The 21,964-nt window shown below is 43.8% G+C and overlaps 1 protein-coding gene across 1 annotated transcript in view; it reads right to left on the bottom strand.

The window, feature by feature from the left end:
• PRPF6 (pre-mRNA processing factor 6) overlaps window positions 1-18,310 on the bottom strand; it is a 36,128-nt gene extending 17,818 nt beyond the window's left edge. Inside the window, exons 1-10 of the mRNA XM_081916718.1 lie at window positions 18,039-18,310; window positions 14,884-15,052; window positions 14,583-14,701; window positions 14,302-14,380; window positions 13,787-13,963; window positions 11,887-12,042; window positions 11,069-11,163; window positions 10,031-10,187; window positions 6,606-6,768; window positions 1,238-1,356 (exon numbers count right to left, since the gene is read on the bottom strand). Of these exons, the coding sequence (XP_081772844.1) occupies window positions 1,238-1,356; window positions 6,606-6,768; window positions 10,031-10,187; window positions 11,069-11,163; window positions 11,887-12,042; window positions 13,787-13,963; window positions 14,302-14,380; window positions 14,583-14,701; window positions 14,884-15,052; window positions 18,039-18,265 (1,461 nt within the window). The 5' untranslated portion in view covers window positions 18,266-18,310. The remainder of the gene's footprint in view (window positions 1-1,237; window positions 1,357-6,605; window positions 6,769-10,030; window positions 10,188-11,068; window positions 11,164-11,886; window positions 12,043-13,786; window positions 13,964-14,301; window positions 14,381-14,582; window positions 14,702-14,883; window positions 15,053-18,038) is intronic.
• Window positions 18,311-21,964: the final 3,654 nt, after the last annotated feature.

Here is a 21,964-nt window from a genome sequence, read left to right as displayed (position 1 = left end):
CCATGCAGATTTAACAGCAGTTGATTCTCCAATGTCTGTTCTTTCTCTCTCCCCCCTTTTTTAAAAATAAAAAATGGATTACAAGAATAGCCAAAAGTGAAATAAAAAATGGAATTTATAAAAACAGCAAGAAAAAGTCCAAAAATTATTCACACCCCAGCTAACTAGTCTATCTCCAGCAAAATCTCACATAACATCTCAAGGATAGGAAGAGAAATATAAAAACCCATCAAACACTCAACTACCAGAACGTAACTAATTTGGTGTTTTGCTACCTTCCACTGCCATAACCAATGCTTGCTAAGCAGCTTCAAACCATGGTTGGAGTTACTGTGAGTAACCCTGGTGCTGACGTGATACTTAACCAGAGCCAAGGCCTGCAGGGGAATTTGCACTAAAAAACGAAAACACAAGAGGAAGCACAAGCAAAACCAGAGCCTGCTCCACCGCTCTTATGGCATGGTTAAGAGATTGCCTGTATTAAGTCTGCAATAGCACAATAAGCGTTTGACAATTAAGATCTGTTTTAGAAGTTCAGATTTACAGATTACTGCTCATTTAACTTTTTGCAAGAGGATTGTATGGCTGAAGCACATTCAAGAGGGGGGGGACTGCAGCAATAAAACTACTAGCACATCTGCAAAGCTAAGCAGGGTCTGGTATGGTTTCGAATCGGATGGGGGAAACCGCGTGTTAACATTCCTGCATTGCAGGGGCTAGACTAGAAGGCCCTTCCAACTCTATAATTCTATGATTCTGTTATTCCTCCTCCCCCTGCTCCCCTACGCCTGCCCAGTGGGTTGCATTTTACATTCGAAATGAGATCCATACAGATGAGAAATCGATAGGATTACATTTGTGTTATTAGGGGCTTCGACTGGATTTTAATGATGCAGCATAGCCGAACTGAAGCATGCGCACTCATTATTTGAAAGTGGTAAAATAGGATGGGATAATTTTGATGGGAGTGAATGAAATTTGCAGTGGTAGCAAAAAAAGAACTCTTCCCAGTAGCTCAGACGAGTTTGAGAGATGGGGGAAACCTATCCTTTGTACTTCCCACTGCAAAACTGGGGAGTGGCAAACAACAAACCCCAGTTCATATTCATTTGGGGGCCACTGTCTTCCCCGCCCTCAAATTCCACAGTTGTCATCTGAGATTTTTCATCCCGGTCTTATTACAAGACCACCCAGAGCACAGATTGAAGCGGTGAATGGGAGGGATTGGCCAGCTTACTTCCACGCTGGTGGGGCAGCATTCCACAGCTCGGCTGAGCATTATCCTGGCATCCTCAGGCTCTTCCAGCTCCACAGCTGCTTTCCACAAACGGACTGAGTTTGGAACATGCTCCAGTGCTAGAAAATAGTAAAGGGAAAACAAAAGATCAGTTAGGTTGAAGGAGTCGTAGGCTGATGACCTGGAAACGATCACTAGAGCATTGCTTGCAGATTCACCACAAGGGGCAAAAGCTCTGAAGAGTGCAGGTGAGCTGCCAGTGATGACTGACAAAATTGTCAGTGGCATACTAGATTTGGGAAGTGGTAATATGCTGTCCTAAAAAAAAAGGGTGACTTGCCCTATCGGGGAGGAAACATTATTTGGCTTCTATTTATTCTGCAGCTTTGACGTTTTCTAAAATTCCATTTCCGGCTTTCTTACATTTAGACGGCAAAGTTATAGAATCAAATAATGCAAGAGGCAGATTTGAATGACAGCTCAACTGTTAACCTTAGCAAGCATAATCTGAGGCTTTTTTTTTTTTGCAAAAACCTCAAATCTTAACCTAATAATTCTGCAGAGGCTTCCTCTGTGACCAAATGCATACTTAAATCTCTTGTCCCCTTACTTTTCTTTTTGGCCTTAACATCCTGCTTGAGGAAGAAGTTCTGTACAACTTGAAACGCTCAACAGCACATTGTGAATTTGGGCTGGTTCTAATAAAAGGCATTATTTTTTCCCTCTCACTTCCTGTTTGGAACATTTCTCTAAATGGACCCACACAACTAGCTGCTTTGCTTTTCAAAATAGTTGCGGGCAGTTTTAAAGGACACTCTTCCAAAAAGCAATCAATACCGTGCCCCTAAAACAGATTGTTTTGGAAAAGTTTTCTTAAAATGCTAAGGCCTGGCTTTAATAAAGAAAAAGCTGCTGAGCCCAAGGATGATTTTCTTCAGCAACCCAGGCCAGTCTCTCCCTCTGCTTATGAAAAGAGACTCTAAAAAGGCAATTTTAACCAAGCGCCTTTTCAGCAGACCTGCAGAACAGCGTTAGAAACTAAGATATGAAAGCTAAGAGCTAAATGGCACCTTAAACCTAGGTTATGGGCGCAACAACAGAACATCTAGGCACAGTTTTTATAACAAGAATACAAAGCTGAAAATGAATGAATTGCAACTAAAGTATTATGTTCATTTGTCACATGTAGTCCTTCCCCTGCCCACCCCCTCTAAACACTTTTAAGAGAGTCTCTTCTCCAGTCTTCAGAAAGCAGAAAAAGGTCCTCCTTTCCTTCCACTCTGCAGTTTTAGTCTGAAATCTTAGGCGCAGCACTGCATTCAGAGCTCAGAAACTGCTTGGGCTATTGAAATTCCCTGTCGCAAAATGCGCCTAGAACAATGGGAGTTTCAAACACTACTGCAGAACCTCATGTCCAAGGTGGCAACAGAAAGAGTCCTCTTTCTTCCTGCATGTGGATAACCTAGAAAACTGAATGAAACATAGAATCATAGAGTTAGAAGAGACCACAAGGGCCATCGAGTCCAACCCCCTGCCAAGCAGGAAACACCATCGGAGCACTCCTGACATATGGTTGTCAAGCCTCTGCTTAAAGACCTCCAAAGAAGGAGACTCCACCACACTCCTTGGCAGCAAATTCCACTGTCGAACAGCTCTTACTGTCAGGAAGTTCTTCCTAATGTTTAGGTGGAATCTTCTTTCTTGTAGTTTGGATCCATTGCTCCGTGTCCGCTTCTCTGGAGCAGCAGAAAACAACCTTTCTCCCTCCTCTATGTGACATCCTTTTATATAGTTGAACATGGCTATCATATCACCCCTTAACCTCCTCTTCTCCAGGCTAAACATGCCCAGCTCCCTTAGCCTTTCCTCATAAGGCATCGTTTCCAGGCCTCTGACCATTTTGGTTGCCCTCCTCTGGACACGTTCCAGTTTGTCAGTGTCCTTCTTGAACTGTGGTGCCCAGAACTGGACACAGTACTCCAGGTGAGGTCTGACCAGAGCAGAATACAGTGGCACTATTACTTCCCTTGATCTAGATGCTATACTCCTATTGATGCAGCCCAGAATTGCATTGGCTTCTTTAGCTGCCGCGTCACACTGTTGGCTCATGTCAAGCTTGTGGTCAACCAAGACTCCTAGATCCTTTTCACATGTACTGCTCTCAAGCCAGGTGTCACCCATCTTGTATTTGTGCCTCTCATTTTTTTTGCCCAAGTGCAATATTTTACATTTCTCCCTGTTAAAATTCATCTTGTTTGTTTTGACCCAGTTCTCTAATCTGTCTAATTTCTAATTAGTTTCTAATTTCTAATTAATCTGTCTAATCTCTAATTAGTTCTCTAAACGATTTTATGGGCAAAATCCCAATCTGCCTGAACGGGGTTTCCACTCTTTTGCTTGCCCCGGTGAATGTGCTGTCACATCCGGGGAGCAGGATAAACAGCAATGCTTCCCTCCACCCATGGAGCTTCTGGTGGGGTGGGGGAGAAGAGAAAGAAAACCGTCCCCAGAATTCCCTGGCAATCCCCGCTCACCACCACCCAGCTCGTAAGGCTGGGAAGAAGGCTGGCGGGAGTGATTTGGCTCTTGTATCGTCATGATGTCCTGGGCACCTTAACTATAAAACAATCAAACCAGAATACTCCTTCCCACCAATTGCTGCTGAGCACTTCAGCTGTGTAGGCAGAACCAGGTCTTGGCAACCAAAGCCAGACAAAAAAAATCACATGACCTTGGGACTAAAACTTTCAACTTCCCCAAATCTGTATCTTCTTCATGGAAAATGATACACTCCGTGTAACAACATAGTACACATTTTAGTTGTGGGAGGAGGGAGTGGCTCCATGTCTCCCCTTGCCCTCCTACCACGATGTTTAGCAATGCATACAAACAAATGGGACAACCGTTAACTTCTCTTGCTCCAAGAACTCATTGAAGCAAGCTGAGGCAGGGAAACTTTCAAAACTTTCAACACTTTTTTACATTGCTGAATGTAGAGAGGGGAGAGAAAGAGACGAGGGGCTGCCATCTACAGCAGCAGTCACTAACTCATGTCACTACAGCCCCATGAGACCCCGGATGCAACTCTGAATGCAGAGGCATGGATGCATTAATTACACTAATGGTGGCAATGGATGCATTGTTAATTATGCATGGTGGGGGAAGTATGGCCCACAACTTGGATTATTACCTATTAATTGCCCAACCCTTCCTCAAAAGAAATCCATGAGCACGGCCTTAATACAGTGGTACCTCAGGTTACAGACGCTTCAGATTACAGACTCCGCTAACCCAGAAATATTACCTCGGGTTAAGAAATTTGCTTCAGGATGAGAACAGAAATTGTGCTCCGCCGGCGCGGCGGCAGCGGGAGGCCCCATTAGCTAAAGTGGTCTTCAGGTTAAGAACAGTTTTCAGGTTAAGAACGACCTCTGGAACGAATTAAGTACTTAACCTGAGGTACCACTGTAAGCCTTTACGGAAATTGGTCTTGCTTGGGTTTCTGAACCTCCTGATCTTGACTATGCTTTTCGAAGTGGGTCATTCATCACAACTGGTCTTTCACACATGCGGCAGAAAAAGCCGGGTGAGGAGACAGAAGAGCTGCCTTGATGCACGAAGAAACAAAACCTTCTCCAAACATCGAGCTTGTGCTGGCTCTTTAATTACATCCACAGCAGCCGGCAAGAGATAATGATTGCATCTTTCTCAGGCTCTGAGGCAGCAGAGGCCGCTTCCTGGAAATTTACTGCGACAACATTCTGACTAGTTGGATGTTCGCCGTCCTTCATCATGTTTATAGTCGCAGCAGGGGGTTTTCTCCAAGTACTTCCCTAAATGCTGGATGACAGGCCCTGATGTTCTGAAACACTACCCAGCAGAAACCGGCATGTTCTTGCAGCGAGAGGATTCAATTCCCACACATCAGGAAGAACGCCTCACATACTGTGGCTTTATCACATATGCCCAGCTAACACAAAATGAATACCCGATCCAGAGTCCACCCTTTCTACTCTCACCTGCCATCAAGACACAAAGCACCCGCTTTTGAGTAACTCATCGCACGGCTAGGCTGACATTTACATGGCCTAACCAGATGGCCTTTCAGCCACAGGTGAGCACTCCACACGGAGACAAGGTGCCAGTTTTGGGGATAAAAGACGTATATAAGCAGGTCCAGCCCATGTGGCTAAGTCACTTCTAATTTCTCCAAGCCGCTGAAGAGCAGATTACAGAATACAGAAAAGCAGCTTCAAGCAGAAAGTTTAGCATTTCATAAGACTCTGAGAACAATGGAAGCCTAAGGTTCAGCACAATATTTAGGGGGAGTAAAATATAACTTAAGGTTCTCCTCCCCCCACTGCCTTTGGGGTGAAAAGTAAGAATTTACTAGTATTCTATGTAAATACGTACTTACATAGTCCAACATTTTCTGGTAGAAAATAGGAGTGTATATGTTAACTAATTACAAAAGTTTTAAAAGTTTGGTCTTTTTATATTCTCCTTTCAAACGCCTATCTATAACCAGAGGGCTACACATTCACCCACTATAGTTGCTTCTAGCAAGCTCAGTACAGCAGAAGCAAGCTCATGCCTTCCAAGTTCCAAGGGGCAGGCGGCACCTTTGGCTTTGGATACAGGCCGTGCCAAGTAGTAGAGATTAGACACCCCACAACCACCATCATCCTACCACCCTGAAGGGACAAGGATGGTATTGAACCAGGACTATCTGTGGATCCCCAGCTGCAATCATGACAGCTTTTTTTTTAAAAAAAAAGACTGCATGTTTATCTTGTTCAAGAGGCCATCTAAGTTGTAAATTATGACTGTCAGTTTCCATCCCTTACTTCCTAGGGGCCTTCTATCAAACCACCGAGACAAAAAAGAGCTGGCAGATGAAAGCACAATGAATTGGGAGAGTCACCTGGCAGCAAAAAAATTAAAGCAGGTATCAGGTGAGCTACCCCAGAGATGGAATTTAAAAGGTACCACAACCAAAAAGGTCCTCTCCCTACCTGGCACCCAATATACTTCCGAAGAACGGAGCAAACAGAGGAGAGCCTCCAGTTAATGATCTTGGTGACTCGAGCAGAGTTGTGTGGGGTAAAAACAGTCTAACAAGGACCCGGGGCATAAGTTTTAAAAAGGCAAGTACTTTTCCGTCCAACACTTTTCAAGGTGAGCTTGGAAACAGGCCAGGAGTCGAGGCATGTGTTTCAATACAGGCGAGATACAGAGTCGAGGCATGTGTTTCAATACAGTCCTAGTTAATAGCCCAGCAGCTGCACCCTGAACTAAATGTAATTTCCAAAGTTGCCTTCAAAGGGAGCACCCTGCAGCACTTCAAAGGCAGTGCTCTCTCTCTCACCTTTCCGAAGGACACGCTTCTTTGCTCGGATGTCTGTCTCCAGTTCTGCTGCTCTGATGTAAATCCGGACTGACTGTGGAAGGTGGCGAACGGCCTGGGCCACCACAGCCTTAGCAGTATCCCCCGGCTGCAAGCGGGCAGCTTCCAACCAGACATCTTCACTCTGTGGAAACCAGGAGAAAGAGACACTGGATTGCAATTTCAGCAACGGATGGAGAAGGTTAGGCTCAAGGTGGGCCTCCAGGCCTCTACTTGGCTTGCATGACCCTTCCTATGCCTTCTCCCCAAGTCACACTCTTCACTGGCCCTGCTCCGCACGACCTTAAGAGTCTTTTGTCTGGCTGGAATGTGTCATTTACATGCAATAATGCCTCTTGCTTGCCATTTCTCCAAACTAAGAAGTCCCAAATGCGGCAGGCTCTCTACATAGGGGAGTTGCTGCATCCCCTTGATCATTTCACTGGCCCTTTCGTGAACCTTTTCAAACTGCACTCCACATGCGGTTGCACCACAGATTTGCATAATAGGCATTACGATACAGTGGTGCCCCGCAAGACGAATGCCTCGCAAGACGGAAAACCCGCTAGATGAAAGGGTTTTCCGTTTTGGAGGTGCTTCACACAATGAATTTCCTATGGGCTTGCTTCGCAAGACGAAAATGTATTGCGAGTTCCTGCGGGGTTTTTTCCTCCCCCCCCCCTTTTTCCCAAGCCGCTAAGCCACTTATCAGCTGATCCGCTAAGCCGCTTAACAGCTGATCCGCTAAGCCGCTAATCAGCTGATCCGCTAAGCCGCTAATCAGCTGATCCGCTAAGCCGCTAATCAGCTGATCCGCTAAGCCGCTAATCAGCTGATCCGCTAAGCCGCTAATCAGCTGATCCGCTAAGCCCGCTAAGCCGCTAATAGCACTAATCCGCTAAAGGGCTTGCTTCGCAAGACCAAAAAACCGCAAGACGAAGAGACTCGCGGAACGGATTCTTTTCGTCTTGCAAGGCACCACTGTATTGGCATATATATTTTTACGCTTTCCCAAAATATTTATATATTTAAAGTGATTTTCTTCCAACTCTTCGGATGAAGAAGGGGGGGGGAGAGCTTCCAAAGCAGCTTACAGCAATCAGTAAAAAATCGGTCCCTGCCTACAGGCTTACAATCTAGAAGTCAGAACACATAAGGCATGGGGTTGTGCAGGGAGGAGGGGAAAAAGCAAACACGGGCGTTTGTTCTTATCAGTAGCATCAGAGGCCTGTGTGTGCTGGCTCTGACCAATGGAATGAATCCGTAATTCTTTGAAAAACTAGATTCTGCAAGCAGGGTGGAATTATACAGTTAAATATGTACTGGCAGAATTCATTCAGGTGGCAGTATTCTAGATTTCCTGATCATAACATTCTGTATCGGCAGTTTTATTTTCAATTCCTTTTCCAATTATCCCTAGCATGGATTTGCCCTTTCCACTGCTGTTGCACATTGGGTCCACATCTTCATCAAACTAAATAAGGCCACAATAATTTGCAGAGTTCTCTTTCATGCCCTCCAACCCCCATCTTCTCCCGTCATGAACCAAGGACAAGGAATATATGGCCCTCTATATATTGCTGGACTCCCAGTTCCTATCAGCCCCAAGGAGCATGGCCACAGTGGTCAGGGATGATGGGACCTAGCGGTCCAACAACATCTGGAAGGCTACAGCTTCCCTAACCCTGCCATATTCCAAATAGCCCCAAACACATTTTGCCTTGTTCATCCTTGGTAGCAGAGCCAGTGCAGAAGGTGGCACAAAGTGGAGGAAAGCAGAAAGTAAAGATGTGTCAAGCAGAGCAAATTATTTAATAGGCAGAAAGGAGAATGAGGGCCCAGAAAGCAGGATGGGGAACCTCAAATCACAATGCTTAAGGTGTTTGCCTAATCACCACTGACATTTCCCCAGCGCATGTAAAAGCAGCTGTTAAGTTAGAGCCACAACACTCCTTTTCCCAAGGGAATTAAAAATAATAATAATTGCACCAGATCAGAAGAATCTTTATTTGCATCAGCCACGAGCCATAGCAGTAAAATAAAATGTACTGAAATAAAGATAAAAACTTAACCATACAAAAAAACATTTTGGAGGTTTACATCAATAATCAAATAATAGATCTTATTCTAATTGCCCCTGCTAAAATGCTGGCAGTTTTTGCTGCCACCTGGTTATCTTGATCTGCTAGAAGAAAGGACACAGTAGCAATGGTTGAGCGTCCTGACGTGGACAATAGAGGGGTAATAACCTAAGTCCTCAAATCTTTATAAAGAGTGCAAGCAGAAGCACACGAGCCACTGACTCAGAACTGCCAATCTCCACATGGAAATAACCGATTATCCAACGGAATTTTTTTGAAATCAACCCTCAAGTACAGCCGAAGGCAGTGTATTCAATCTTGCTGAAGTGAAAGTGTGTCTGTATTTTGGAACTGTTAAATTTTGCAAATAGGGTGCCAACGTGTCAAAATGACTAGGTGGGAAATAATTTCCTTACCGTGGCCAAATTATTCTGTTGCTCAGTATGATATAGGCACTGTCTAATTAAATTATTTGCTTTACTGAAGCCCTGTGTTAATAACTGTTGTGGTGATAAACCAGAAAATTAAAGCTTTTGGTTGACAATTTTAGTCCAAGCGCTCTCATAACAATCTTGTGATACTAAGGGTAGTAGACCAGCAAATGGAAAACTTCAATGGAGCAAACTCGCCTGGGAGCTCCCTAGTGCCTCCAATCCTGGTGGGGTGCACTGGCAATATCAATCAGCTGACAGGGGCTGTCAGTAAGCTCCTGACAGAAGCAATTGGGAGCACACTTCAAGCTCCCCATTCTCCCTCTACAGTTGTGTTTTAACCTAGGTAAAAAAAAGGGTAAAGGACCCCTGGACGGTTAAGTCCAGTCAAAGGTGACTATGGGATTGTGGCACTCATCTTGCTTTCAAGCCAAGGGAACCAGCATTTGTCCACAGACAAGCTTTCCGGGTCATGTGACCAGCATGCCTAAGCTGCTTCTGGCGCAACAGAGCACCGTGACGGAAGCCAGAGTGCACGGAAACGCCGTTTACCTTGCACTGGTGTGTTTTCGAACTGCTCACTCCGTCGCGTGGATTCAAACCGCCAACCTTCTGACCAGCAAACCCAAGAGACTCAGTGGTTTAGGCCAAATTGCCACCTGCATCCCCGTCTTTACCTATGCCATGTCCAATATCACTATGACATCAGGTGTGGGGCTGGGGGGGTGTAGCTTGGGGTAAACAGCCTCATGGGCCAAATCAGGCCTATACAGTAGTGTGTAGGGTTCCCACTACTGTTTTAAGTCACAGTGATAAAGAGAATTTTTTTGTGTGCAAAGTGACAAGAAACCAGCGCAGGTACTTAAGGAGGAGTCCTGGAAAATGAAATGCTCACCTTGGGGCACATTTCTGTCCCTTTCATGATAAGGTTCCGTGCTACCTGCAGTTTTCCAGTCACCTCTTCCAAGCGCGCAGAAGCAATCCAGGCTGGCGGGTGGTGAGGGTTAGTCTCCCGCACAGACTTCAGAAGCAAACGTGCTTTCTTGATGTCACTGGCAAGGGGAGAAAATGAACCGAGAATAACTTGGCATGCTTCTACATCAGACCAATTCACCGACACTACAGACTTCTCCTGGGTAATAAATGTCATCATATGGCAAAGGTATAAAAGTGGTGAGGACAGAACAGGGCCCACGGTTTGTGGGGAAGGTTACAGGAATGAAGCAAAGGAACAAAGGAAGAGAGCTAGCATGCAGAGTCTGGAAGATGGTGGAATGGATAGGAGATTTTTAAAAATTGCCTGCGAGAACAAAGACAAGGGGCTAGAGGAGAAAGAGGCACGGGTGTGGATTGAAGCAAACTAAGGGAGTGGTATATGTTCACATGTATTATTATCTGGCTGATTTGCCAATCTGTAAGAGTCAAAGATGCTCTCTTGGAGGCAAACCAGGTAGAGGCAACTTGAGAGTGTGCAAGCAGGGTCTGCCTATGCGCTGGCACCAACTTCTGGGAAACCTGCACATCCCACTTTAGTCAACTCTGCCCCATTAAGCAATGGCCAAACAGGACCTACGGGACACACACAGTCCTTTGCATCCCTGCTTCTGGAAACAGGATGGGGGGGGGGTTGACGTTCTGTTTGGTACAACCCAGCTTACTGGTTTCTGCATTCTGTGTCACAAACAGAGGCTGGACCCTGAACCATGTGCAGATTACTCAAAGCAAAGGGGCCTTCTTGCACCAAGGGTGGGAACCTATGGCCCTCCCGATGTTGCTGGGGTAGAAGTTCCATCATTCCTGATCATTAGCTATGCTGTCTGGAGCAGATGGGACCTGTACTTCAACAACATCCAGCTGGAGGGCCACAGGCTCACCAACCCAGCTCTCGTGACGAGAAAATCTAATAGCCAAATCGGTGCACCCGCTGACTTACTTGATATCTCCACCGTGTGTGGGAATCATAGAATTCAAATCGGTGAGGTAGCCCTTGGGATCCACCACCGTTTGGCCACTCACGGAGTCAGATACCTGGAGATGTAAACCCAATGATTAATCAAGTGTTTGATCGCCATCATCATTTTATTTGTATGGTGTCTTTCCATAGTTAAAACCATGCTCAGGGCGGCTTACAACATGACAAGATTTACACAGTCACAAACATAACAAAAACCATAAACAAATAAAAAGCGTCAAAAAGCACACAACCAAACTGAAACCATTTCTGCATAAATTAGAATAAGATCTAAAAACAAAGGTGCAAAAATTAGTATCATTAACAACAACAAAAACCCAAACAAAACACTCTAGACAATAACGCAGCCCAAGAGGTTTTTCAACAGCTGTTGTAGCTGGAGTCAATCAAGGCCCTGCCCTCCCAAGCCAGGTAGGGAAAAGGCCAGCAAGGCAGGGATCAGGTCTTCCAGGACCCACTGCCAAGATGGTCTCTGGCCTCTTCGGCAGGCCCAGATTTTGTAGCCAGCGTCATTAAAGTTTATCACTCAAGCCTCACTAACATGCACACAAACAGACTTAAAAGAAACTCAGAAAATAAGATCACTTTGTTGTGCAGAATTGGGAACCCCCCCACACACACACTCTTTGTTCCAACAACCCTACATTTGGGGTTGGGGAGAATAACCCTGAAAAATAACCTTTCACTTTTCTGGATGCCAAAGCTGACAGTTCTAAGGCCCAATTTCATTTGTCAGGTTCAATAGACAACAAAAATCCGCTTTGTTCCTTGGTGCTTACCTGGCTGAGTCGCATGTCCATCAAGGTGTTCCTAGCTTGGCCAATCTTCCTCATGTCCAGCTCACCTGTCCCAGGAGTCATCAGCCCAGGTGTCATTCCTCCTGGATAAGGTGTGTTTAAGCCCCCAGGAAAGGGAGTATTCAGACCACCAAATTGCTGTTTTTTTAAAAAGGAAGGGGCAAACCAAATAATTTAAAGTCTCTAGTGCAAAAAGTACACCCAAGTCTCCACCATAATCTTAGCCATCAGTTTTAGTGGGAGGGGAGGGGACTCTCATCTTTGTGGTAAGTGGGTTGTGTACAGGATTATATACTGCCAGGGCTCACTACAAAATGATGGTCAGCAAGGGGAATGGAAAGCTTTTCCAGTCACTGTACTACTGCCTCCATGATTAGGGCTTTAGTTTTCTCACTTGTACTAGAGAAAGTAAAACAGGACACTAGAACATATCACTGGGGTGAAGGCTAAAACATGGCAGAATGTTGGAAACTGGCTTTTACACAGACATATTTTGCTGCATTAGCAGAAACTAGTCAACTAGCTATATATTAAAGATAATTTGACTGAAGGGTTAGCAAACTTTCTAAGCTTATCCTTATATATCAGACAGGAAGTTGGAACCATGATATCCACTTAGAAGCAACACTGATTCCACACAAAACCTTCCCACAATCACCCAAGGTGGCTCATTGCTATTTATGGAATGTAATTTAAAGAATGTCATAAAAACTCACCATAAGACACATCTAGAAAAGCAGAAACAAACAAAATGGTAAAACTATCTGGGATATGTTCCTACCTCCACACTAGCAAATAGCCTTTTTAAACAGACGAGCAGTATGAAAACAGAGGAACATTGATGAACCACTTGGGAAAGATCATTCCACAGAACTGGGCCAACAATATGAGGATTTTTTTTCATTCAGGGGAGCATACAAATAAACAATACCCCGCCTGAAATCCGAAAAGGTAGGCCTGCAAAAGCTGCAGCACATGATGTTTCTGATCACACTGAGGATTTGAAGGGAACTGGCTCTCCTCCCTTCATAAGCTGCCCAAACCCAGACAGTGTCCAGATTAAAATGTTGGGTTCACAGGGGTGGATGGAATTAAGAATTCAATGCAAATAATGTCCCTGAGCTGCAGCAGCCAATTCCTTTCCATTCCCATCAGCAGAGAAATGTTTATAGGCATTAACTTTAAAGTTGCTCCGACAATTTTTATGCAGTCTGGTGTGACTTTAATGATTACACAAATAATGAGCCATACGATGGAAGAGTATCCACAGTTTACAGCACAGTCTGCTGTGCATGAAGCACATACAGTGGTACCTCGGGTTAAGTACTTAATTCGTTCCGGAGATCCGTTCTTAACCTGAAGCACGACTTTAGCTAATGGGGCCTCCTGCTGCCGCTGCGCTGCCGGAGCATGATTTCTGTACTCATCCTGAAGCAAAGTTCTTAACCCAAGGTACTATTTCTGGGTTAGCAGAAACTGTAACCTGAAGGGTATGTAACCCAAGATACCACTGTATTTTTTTTTTTCCCTTCCCCCTCCCTATAAATTCTAATTGTTATTGAGACAAATTTTTTTTTTACTTATGATCACCAATCTAAACAATAAAACATTACTATACATTATTTCCTATCTGTAATAGCTTTGGTATAAACACCTTGTCGCAACTTTGTTAATATACTCAAAAATGTTTGTCCGAGTGCCTTTTGTTGTTTTATCTTTTATTTTAATTTTATGTAATTGTTGCATGTCATATGCTCTAATGTAAACAAAGACAGCTCTCAATGCAACCAAGTTAAACAGTTTAAAGATGAAAATGAACAAAAACTATGTTGCAAAAGAAACCTCTCTCAGGTGGACCTGTATCCCTCCCCTGTTTTCTCACCGTTTGCCGGGGGTCCACGGATGTGTGATTCTCGCCTGACTGCAAGTGCTTTGCAAAGAAACTGTCAGGAACAGGAGTCAGTTTCTCATAACGGGGATTCCTTTGGCGTTTGTTCCTTGCATCACCAACTTCAGGGATACTAAGCCACTCTTCCTCAGTGACCTCAGCTAGTTTCCTCTACAAAAAATGCAGACAACATAATTACAGTGCCATAGTTGAAATCAGTGTGTCACTGAAATACAGTTTTGATTTCTCCCTCTTTTTCATCCGCAACTTCTTAAAAGTTATTCCTGGTGTGTGAATGAGGAATAGACACTCCAAGTGGTCTGGAGAGTCAGTACCTGAACCCAGGTCTCCCAAGCTGAAGTCCTATGTTATTCACTGGTCCACTTTGCTTTAATTGATATCCAACACATACTACACAAACATTTTTCTGATTCCCCTCCTCCCCAACATAATTTTCTGATTTCACCTTTGGAGAACACACACACACACACACATTTCTCTCTCCTTACTTTCAGATCTGAGAACTGCTGCTGAATTTTTGGCCGTTCCATTCGGTACTTTTCAATCTCTTCTTTCTCACGCTGTTCTCTAAAAAATAAAAAAAGCACAGGAGTCAACCATGCAGGCACCCATTCCTATTTCCAAAAGGGAGATAGCAAGTACTTTTAATACTTCAGGACCCCAGGTACAGGCCAAACATATAACCAGAGAAGCAACAGGCAAGGTTCCAGTGCAGAGGCCCCTGATACAACCAGCATTTATCTCAATGCTGAAAAAAATCACCTCCCACCTTCTCTCTTTTCTCCTTTCATCCATCCTTTTATCCAAAGCAGCGTAAATCGCATCAGCTTCCTCATCATCTTTTTCATAAGGTCCACTGGAGAACAGACTTCCAGCATATCCATTGAACTGCGAATGACAAAAAGGTAGTGTTAACTGCAAGAACCCCGTTATCCACTAAGCACACCCCACAGAACCACAGCTAGTAAGAGAAGACAGGCTAAAGCGGGGCAATGGTCTGAACACAATGTAGCTTTATGTGTACATTGCCATTAATGTCCATCAAGACAGTAGGGCCAAAGATGCATCACCTCATCGTAATTGGTGTCGTTCAGATCTTCATCGTCGTCATCCGCAGCCTGGTTTTTCTTCATCTGGTCCCCAACAGTCCTTTTCCCTGGCGGAGCATGGCGGTCATCCACAGGGTCATTTGCATCCCGAGCAGGGCCAATGTCCGAGCGGGTAGTGAAACCTGTAGCACTAGACAGAAGAAAGCAGCCAGTTCAGTATGAGGGATTTCGGACAAGGGACTGGGCACCAGTCCTTCAAATTCAGAAACCCTGCTCCAAGTCCTACCTAAACCCAGACTTGCAACTAACCCCTCAATTGTAGCAAGGGAGAATAGTCCCTGGATGCTCAGGAAACAAAACATCTGCAAATTTTAAAAGCTAATCTTTACTTTCCAAGTCTTTGTCTTGTTTAAGAAAAAGGAAACAAACTCGCAAGATGTTTCGTCTTGCAAAGCAAGCCCATAGAGAAATTCATCTTGCAGAACGACTCAAAAAAACGGAAAACTCTTTCGTCTTGCGCGTTTTTCGTCTTGCGAGGCATTCGTCTTGCGAGGTACCACTGTATATAACTTTTATCACCTTTTTATCATGCTAGGACATATTTCTTTTTTATAAAGCTTTTTATTAAGAATTTCAACATAATATATAAAAACATATCATATTCATTATTTTTTCCCCTTTTCCCCCACTCCCCATCAAACCCTGCCTCCCCCCGCAGAGTCTTCCCTCAGCTCCTATCTCTGATTTCTCAACACATGTTATTCTCTGCATATTATAAAATTATACAAATCCTTATATTATCTATCTACCATGTTATCAATCAATAAATTTGTGTATGTTTATTCAAAACCTGCCAAGGAGTCCAATTCATTTTGTTGTCTTTTTAAAACACTAGGACATCTTTCATGTGCGTACATATACTGAATATAAAATATTGAAGCAGGTCTTCAGTGAGTGTCTAAACCTGCACAATACTGGCACCCATTGAATCACAGAACTGTAGAGCTGGAAGGGACCCCCGAGGGCCATCTAGTCCAACCCCCTGCAATGCAGGAATCTCAACTCAAGCATCCATAACAGATGACCATCATATACCGGCATACCTCTGAATGCCAATTGCTGGGAATCACAAGTAGGGAGAGCACTGTAGTACTCAAACCCGGCTTCCCATGGGCAAGTGAGGCAGCTTTAAGTGCCTAGACTAAGTTTGTTTCTGTTTTTGGAATACCAAAAACGTGTCTGAGACTGAAAATATCCCAAGAAATCTGCTGACTTTTGCTGCTGTGGTGCTATTTGTTGCAACCAATGTTAACATGTCAGAATAAAAAAATAAATAGATATCCAATATGGATTTTCAAACAAAAACTTATCCAGGGAAGCAGACCTGAGTCACCGTCCTCTGACACAAAGCACATGGCTTTGTTTTCCTGCACTGGGGCACAATGGAGTTGGCTGAGTCAGTGTTAAAATAAACTTCCTAGGTTGCAAAGTGTATCTGAGCTTTGTGGGGAAAGAGGAGACAGATGACACCAAACTGGGAGGGGTGGCTAACACCCCAGAGGACAGGATCACACTTCAAAACGACCTTGACAGATTAGAGAACTGGGCCAAAACAAACAAGATGAATTTTAACAGGGAGAAATGTAAAGTATTGCACTTGGGCAAAAAAAATGAGAGGCACAAATACAAGATGGGTGACTCCTGGCTTGAGAGCAGTACATGTGAAAAGGATCTAGGAGTCTTGGTTGACCACAAACTTGACATGAGCCAACAGTGTGACGCGGCAGCTAAAAAAGCCAATGCAATTCTGGGCTGCATCAATAGGAGTATAGCATCTAGATCAAGGGAAGTAATAGTGCCACTGTATTCTGCTCTGGTCAGACCTCACCTGGAGTACTGTGTCCAGTTCTGGGCACCACAGTTCAAGAAGGACACTGACAAAGTGGAACGTGTCCAGAGGAGGGCAACCAAAATGGTCAAAGGCCTGGAAATGATGCCCTATGAGGAACGGCTAAGGGAGCTGGGCATGTTTAGCCTGGAGAAGAGGAGGTTAAGGGGTGATATGATAGCCAGGTTCAAATATATAAAAGGAGGAGGGAGAAAGGTTGTTTTCTGCTGCTCCAGAGAAGCGGACACGGAGCAATGGATCCAAACTACAAGAAAGAAGATTCCACCTAAACATTAGGAATAACTTCCTGACAGTAAGAGCTGTTTGACAGTGGAATTTGCTGCCAAGGAGTGTGGTGGAGTCTCCTTCTTTGGAGGTCTTTAAGCAGAGGCTTGACAACCATATGTCAGGAGTGCTCTGATGGTGTTTCCTGCTTGGCAGGGGGTTGGACTCAATGGCCCTTGTGGTCTCTTCCAACTCTATGATTCTATGATTCTACAACACCCTTCTCCCAAAAGCAGGGTTATAAATCCAAAAAAGTAAAATATACATAAATAGATTTTCCAAAAAATGAAAGACAAATACATTAGTAGTAACAATAATAATACAGTAATAATAAAGCCACAGGGTGAGTTTATTATTATTATTTATTAAATTTGTATACCGCCCTTCATCCACAGATCTCAGGGCAGTTCACAGCATGTTTTCTTATCTTTCGTAACTTGCCAATTTTTAAAAATGGGGGGGGGGAAGAGTACTATTCAGGGAAGAGTGCCGTTTCCTTTCACAGAATCACAGAGTTGGAAGGGACCCCTGAGGGTCATCTAGTCCAGCCCCCTGCAATGTAGGAATCGGAAGGCAAAAAGAACTCTGCACATGCTCCAGGCGTCGGGCCATTGAAGCCTTTCAAAGGCTACACAGACACGCCTTGCTCTGAGGAGGAAATCACCCTGCCTATGGGTACAATCGTTAAGCAAAAAGAAACTCTGCACATGCTCTAGGCGTCGGGCCCTTGACGCCTTTTAAAGGCCCCACGCAAACACGCGCGCCTTGGTCTGCGGAGAAGGCACTCTGCGTATGGTCAGAGGCACCTTCCACGCGCACCGTGGGCACCTCAGAGCCAAGCAAAGAAACGCTGCAAGGGCGGCGAGGGAAAGTCCTGACCCGAGGAGGGCCCACGCGAGGAGGCCTCGAGGAGGCAGCCGGGCCGAGGCCCACCCGCCGCCGCCGCCGCCCCCACTTCCCGGGGCCGCTGCCCAACTCCAGCGCCCGGCCTCGGCCCACTCACCCTCGGCCCAGGCCCGGCACGTAGCCCAGCGGCGCGGGCATCCCCAAGAAGGGCTTCTTCTTCCTGTTCATGGTGCCCGTCAGAGAAGCCGTCAGGCCCGAAGCGCTGCCTCCGCCGCCGCCGCCACCGCCACCCCCGGAGCTCGCCGCGCTGGAGCCCGCCGGAGCCGAGGCCCCGGAGGCCGACGAGGAGGCCGACGAAGACGAAGAAGCGGCCGCGGCAGCCATGATGGCGGCTGAGGAGGAGAAGACGCGGCGGGAGGCGAGCGAGAAGAGGGCGGCGAGGAGGCCGGGCCTGGCCGGTCCTGCTCCGCCTCCCTCGCGGAGGGGCGGCCTCAGGTAGGCGGGCTCGCGGCTCCTTCTCCTCAGGCGGCGGGAGCCTCGCTGGGCCTCGGTCGCGTCGCGGAGACTCTGAGGGCGGGGAGGGAAGGAAGCCGGCGAGGGAAACAGGGCGGCGGCGCTGTTTTTTATTACTTAATTCATCGTCATCATCATCATCATCATCATTATTATTATTATTATTATTATTATTATTATTATTATTATTAGGCGCTTTATTTATTTGTACGCCGCTTTCCCACACACCCGGAAAGTTACAAAGCAGCAGCGGAAAGGCGCGCTTTTGCTGTCATTGGCGATGGTTGGCATGCAGTATTTCTGTTCTCTGTTTTGCTTATTTTGTAATACTCATATTGACATATCCCTATGGCTGATATTGATAGTTACCTTATACTGGGGTTGGTTTTAATATATATTTTAATGTTTGGCACCTGCACATTTCATTACAACGACAGCATTTTTAAAATGATTTGTTGATATTCAATACATTGTTGTTGTTTAGTCGTTTAGTCGTGTCCGACTCTTCGTGACATTCAATACATAGTATAGTAGTATAATAATATATGGTTGTTTTATTTTGTTTTGCTTATTTTGTAATATTCATATTGAAATATCCATATTGGTAGATACTGATAGTTATATTGGTGTTGGTTCTCACTGATACTTTAATATTTGGCACCTGCACATTTTATTACAACAGCATTTTTATAATGATACGTTGATATCCAATATAACATAGTAATATAACAATATATTGTTGTTTTATTTAGTTTTGCTTCTTTTTGTAATATTCATATTGAAATATCCATATTGGTCGATATCGATAATTATTTATATTGGTGTTGGTGGCAATTAATATTTTAATGTTTGGCATTTGCACATTTGATTACAACAGCATTTTTATAATATGTTGATATTCAATATGGTATAGTAATATAATAATATATTGTTGTTGTTTTATTTTTATATGCCACCCCTCTGACTGAGACACTCTGGGCGGCTCCCAACAGAAAATAGTGATAACGCAATACAGTATCAAATACGGAAAAGCTTTCCTGAACCTTCAGGTGCCTTTTAAAAATCACCTAGCTGTTTATCTCCTTGACATCTGATGCACAAACAGCTAAAAGCAGCTTGCAGCAAAAAAGTGGAAAGCACACTTTTGCTGTAATTGTGATATTTAGCTTATTTTTTAATTGCTGTTTTGCTTATTGCTTAGTTTGTTAATAGTTTTTTATATTTTATAAATGTTTTATTGTTGATGTGTTAATTATTTTATATGATTTATGTTGTATTTGTGATGTTAAATGATTTTTATTGTAGAATTATAGAGTTGCATTTCTTAACACCTGACCTCCATCTACGGTAATCTGAAACCATACCAGGCCCTGCTTAAGCTTTGCAAATGTTCTAGCAATTTTATTGGTGCACCACTAGGAGGAGAGAACACATAAAAATGAGTAAGTAAGGAAACGAAGAGACTTGATGAACCAATCCATCTTTTAGTCTTAGTTTGTTTCCATCAGTTGCAGAGCGGATTTGATTTAAATTACAATTTAAATCCCTAGTCAATAAGACTTGATTTAAATCATTTTTTTTACAGAAAGACACATTCTTGCTGATATAATCTTAATATTTACAACCAGATGAAGGTTTCATTTTTGGAATAATAAATTTTCAGAGTAGTTTTTACTGATTTGCTTATACTATTAGAAATGCAAAGACAGATAATTATGCAATTATTGTTTATATTTGGACAACGTTTCTGCTGTACTTTATTGGAAGGAGAAAAATAATCATTTCCTTAATAACAACTTAAACAATTTATTTAATTAAACCAATAACATTATAGCATACGTATCCATGTTTGTTAACTGATGTGGTTAAACAGTTTAAAAGACTGAATTTTAGCACTCATGAAAAACTTAAATCCTTATTTCCTGATGAATTTGGACTGAATAAAAAAAAATCCTGTCGTGTGCATGCACACTTGAAAGCTCATACCAATAACAAACTTAGTTGGTCTCTAAGGTGCTACTGGAGGGAATTTTTTTATTCTGTTTCGACTATGGCAGACCAACATGGCTACCTACTTGTAACTAGCCTTTGGACTATAATGTAACTTAAATAGAAAACTAGAAAGATTTTTCCTCCAAAGGCATTTTATTTTAAAAATCCGATTTAATTTTTTTAAAAAATCAATTTTTCAATTTTTTAAAAAAACAACAAAAAAAAACAACCAACATTGATTTTATCCCCCCTGATCAGTTGCAAGTCAGATATCTCTGGCAAGCCTACAAAGTAGGACAGGAATAGAAACAGCCCTTCGCTGCTATTATTTGTCCCCAGCATCTGGATCAAGGTACACTGCCTCTCAACATGGAGGTTCATTTAACTATCATGGTTATTAGCTGGCGGGGATTCATCCTCTGTGAATTTGCCTAACCCTCTTTCCAAACCTTCTGAGCTAATAACATAAGCTGCATTGCACAATATCAAGACTATGGGTGATAGTCATCTAAGTTTCGCTCAGAGTAGAAATTGCAGAATATGACTAAGTTAGATCCATAGACTGGAGTAGGCCTATGACTAAAACTTAACAGAATACCACCCTAAAATTCATCTAATCAGTACTGTACACTGGCTGGCAGCAGCTCTCTCCAGGATCTTTTGCATCCAGTTACTTCATCTGGAGAAGCCAGAAACTGAACCTGGAACCTTCTGCATGTGTGCAAGTGACCATCAGTCTGGCTCAGTGGGTTTACTCCTAGGTAAATAGGCACAAGATTGCATCCTTACAAATGTGTAAATGCCGATTGGGCCCTGTTTTCCTGAGAGTGGCTGGGGAAACCCAGCCAGATGGGTGGGGTATAAATAAAAAATTATTATTATTATTATTATTATTATTATTATTATTATTATTATTCAGTGGACACCAGACTGTGAAAGGGCTGGTAAGCAGCCTAACTAGCCTTGCCCTCTAGAACACATCAGAAATTCCCCCAGGCAGCACCCAATTTGCATCGCTTTGAAGAGTCATACAGCTGAACAGTAGCCCACATTCTGACTCTAAAATTCTTTGATTCTGTTATTCACATCCAAACATCTGCATTTGGGCTATTGTGCATAATTGAATTTTAGCATGGAAATTAAACAGCACAGCACACACACATTCTCTGCCTTCCCAAGCACAGTAAAAAGTGAATTAAAGGCCCATCACCCCCCTGAAATGAACACAGCAATATGCAGCATGCTGCCTTATACTGAGTCAAACCATTGGTCCTTCTAGTTCAGTATTGTCTGCACTGACTGGCAGCAACTCTCCTAGATTTCAGGCAAGGGTCTCTCCCATCCCGACCTACCGGGGATTGAACCTGGGACCTTTTGCTTGCAGAGCAGAGCTAACATCCTTGTTGGGGACCGACTGCCAAACATTTCAGTCAGGTGCAAAAGGCATGTATAAAAACTCAGAGGGGCATTTTGCACAAAAAGAGGTTTGCAGGCATCTCTGTTCTGCTTTCCACCAAATGGAGTACTGAACAAAGCCCCCCTCCCCCCAAATAACCTTTTCCATAGGAGGTTGCAGAG

Source organism: Podarcis melisellensis (assembly GCF_964234715.1).
Source record: "Podarcis melisellensis genome assembly, chromosome: 6".
Taxonomy (NCBI): Eukaryota; Metazoa; Chordata; class Lepidosauria; order Squamata; family Lacertidae; genus Podarcis; species Podarcis melisellensis.
Note: the sequence above shows the minus strand (reverse complement) of the source record. Positions and strands in the feature narration are given on the sequence as shown.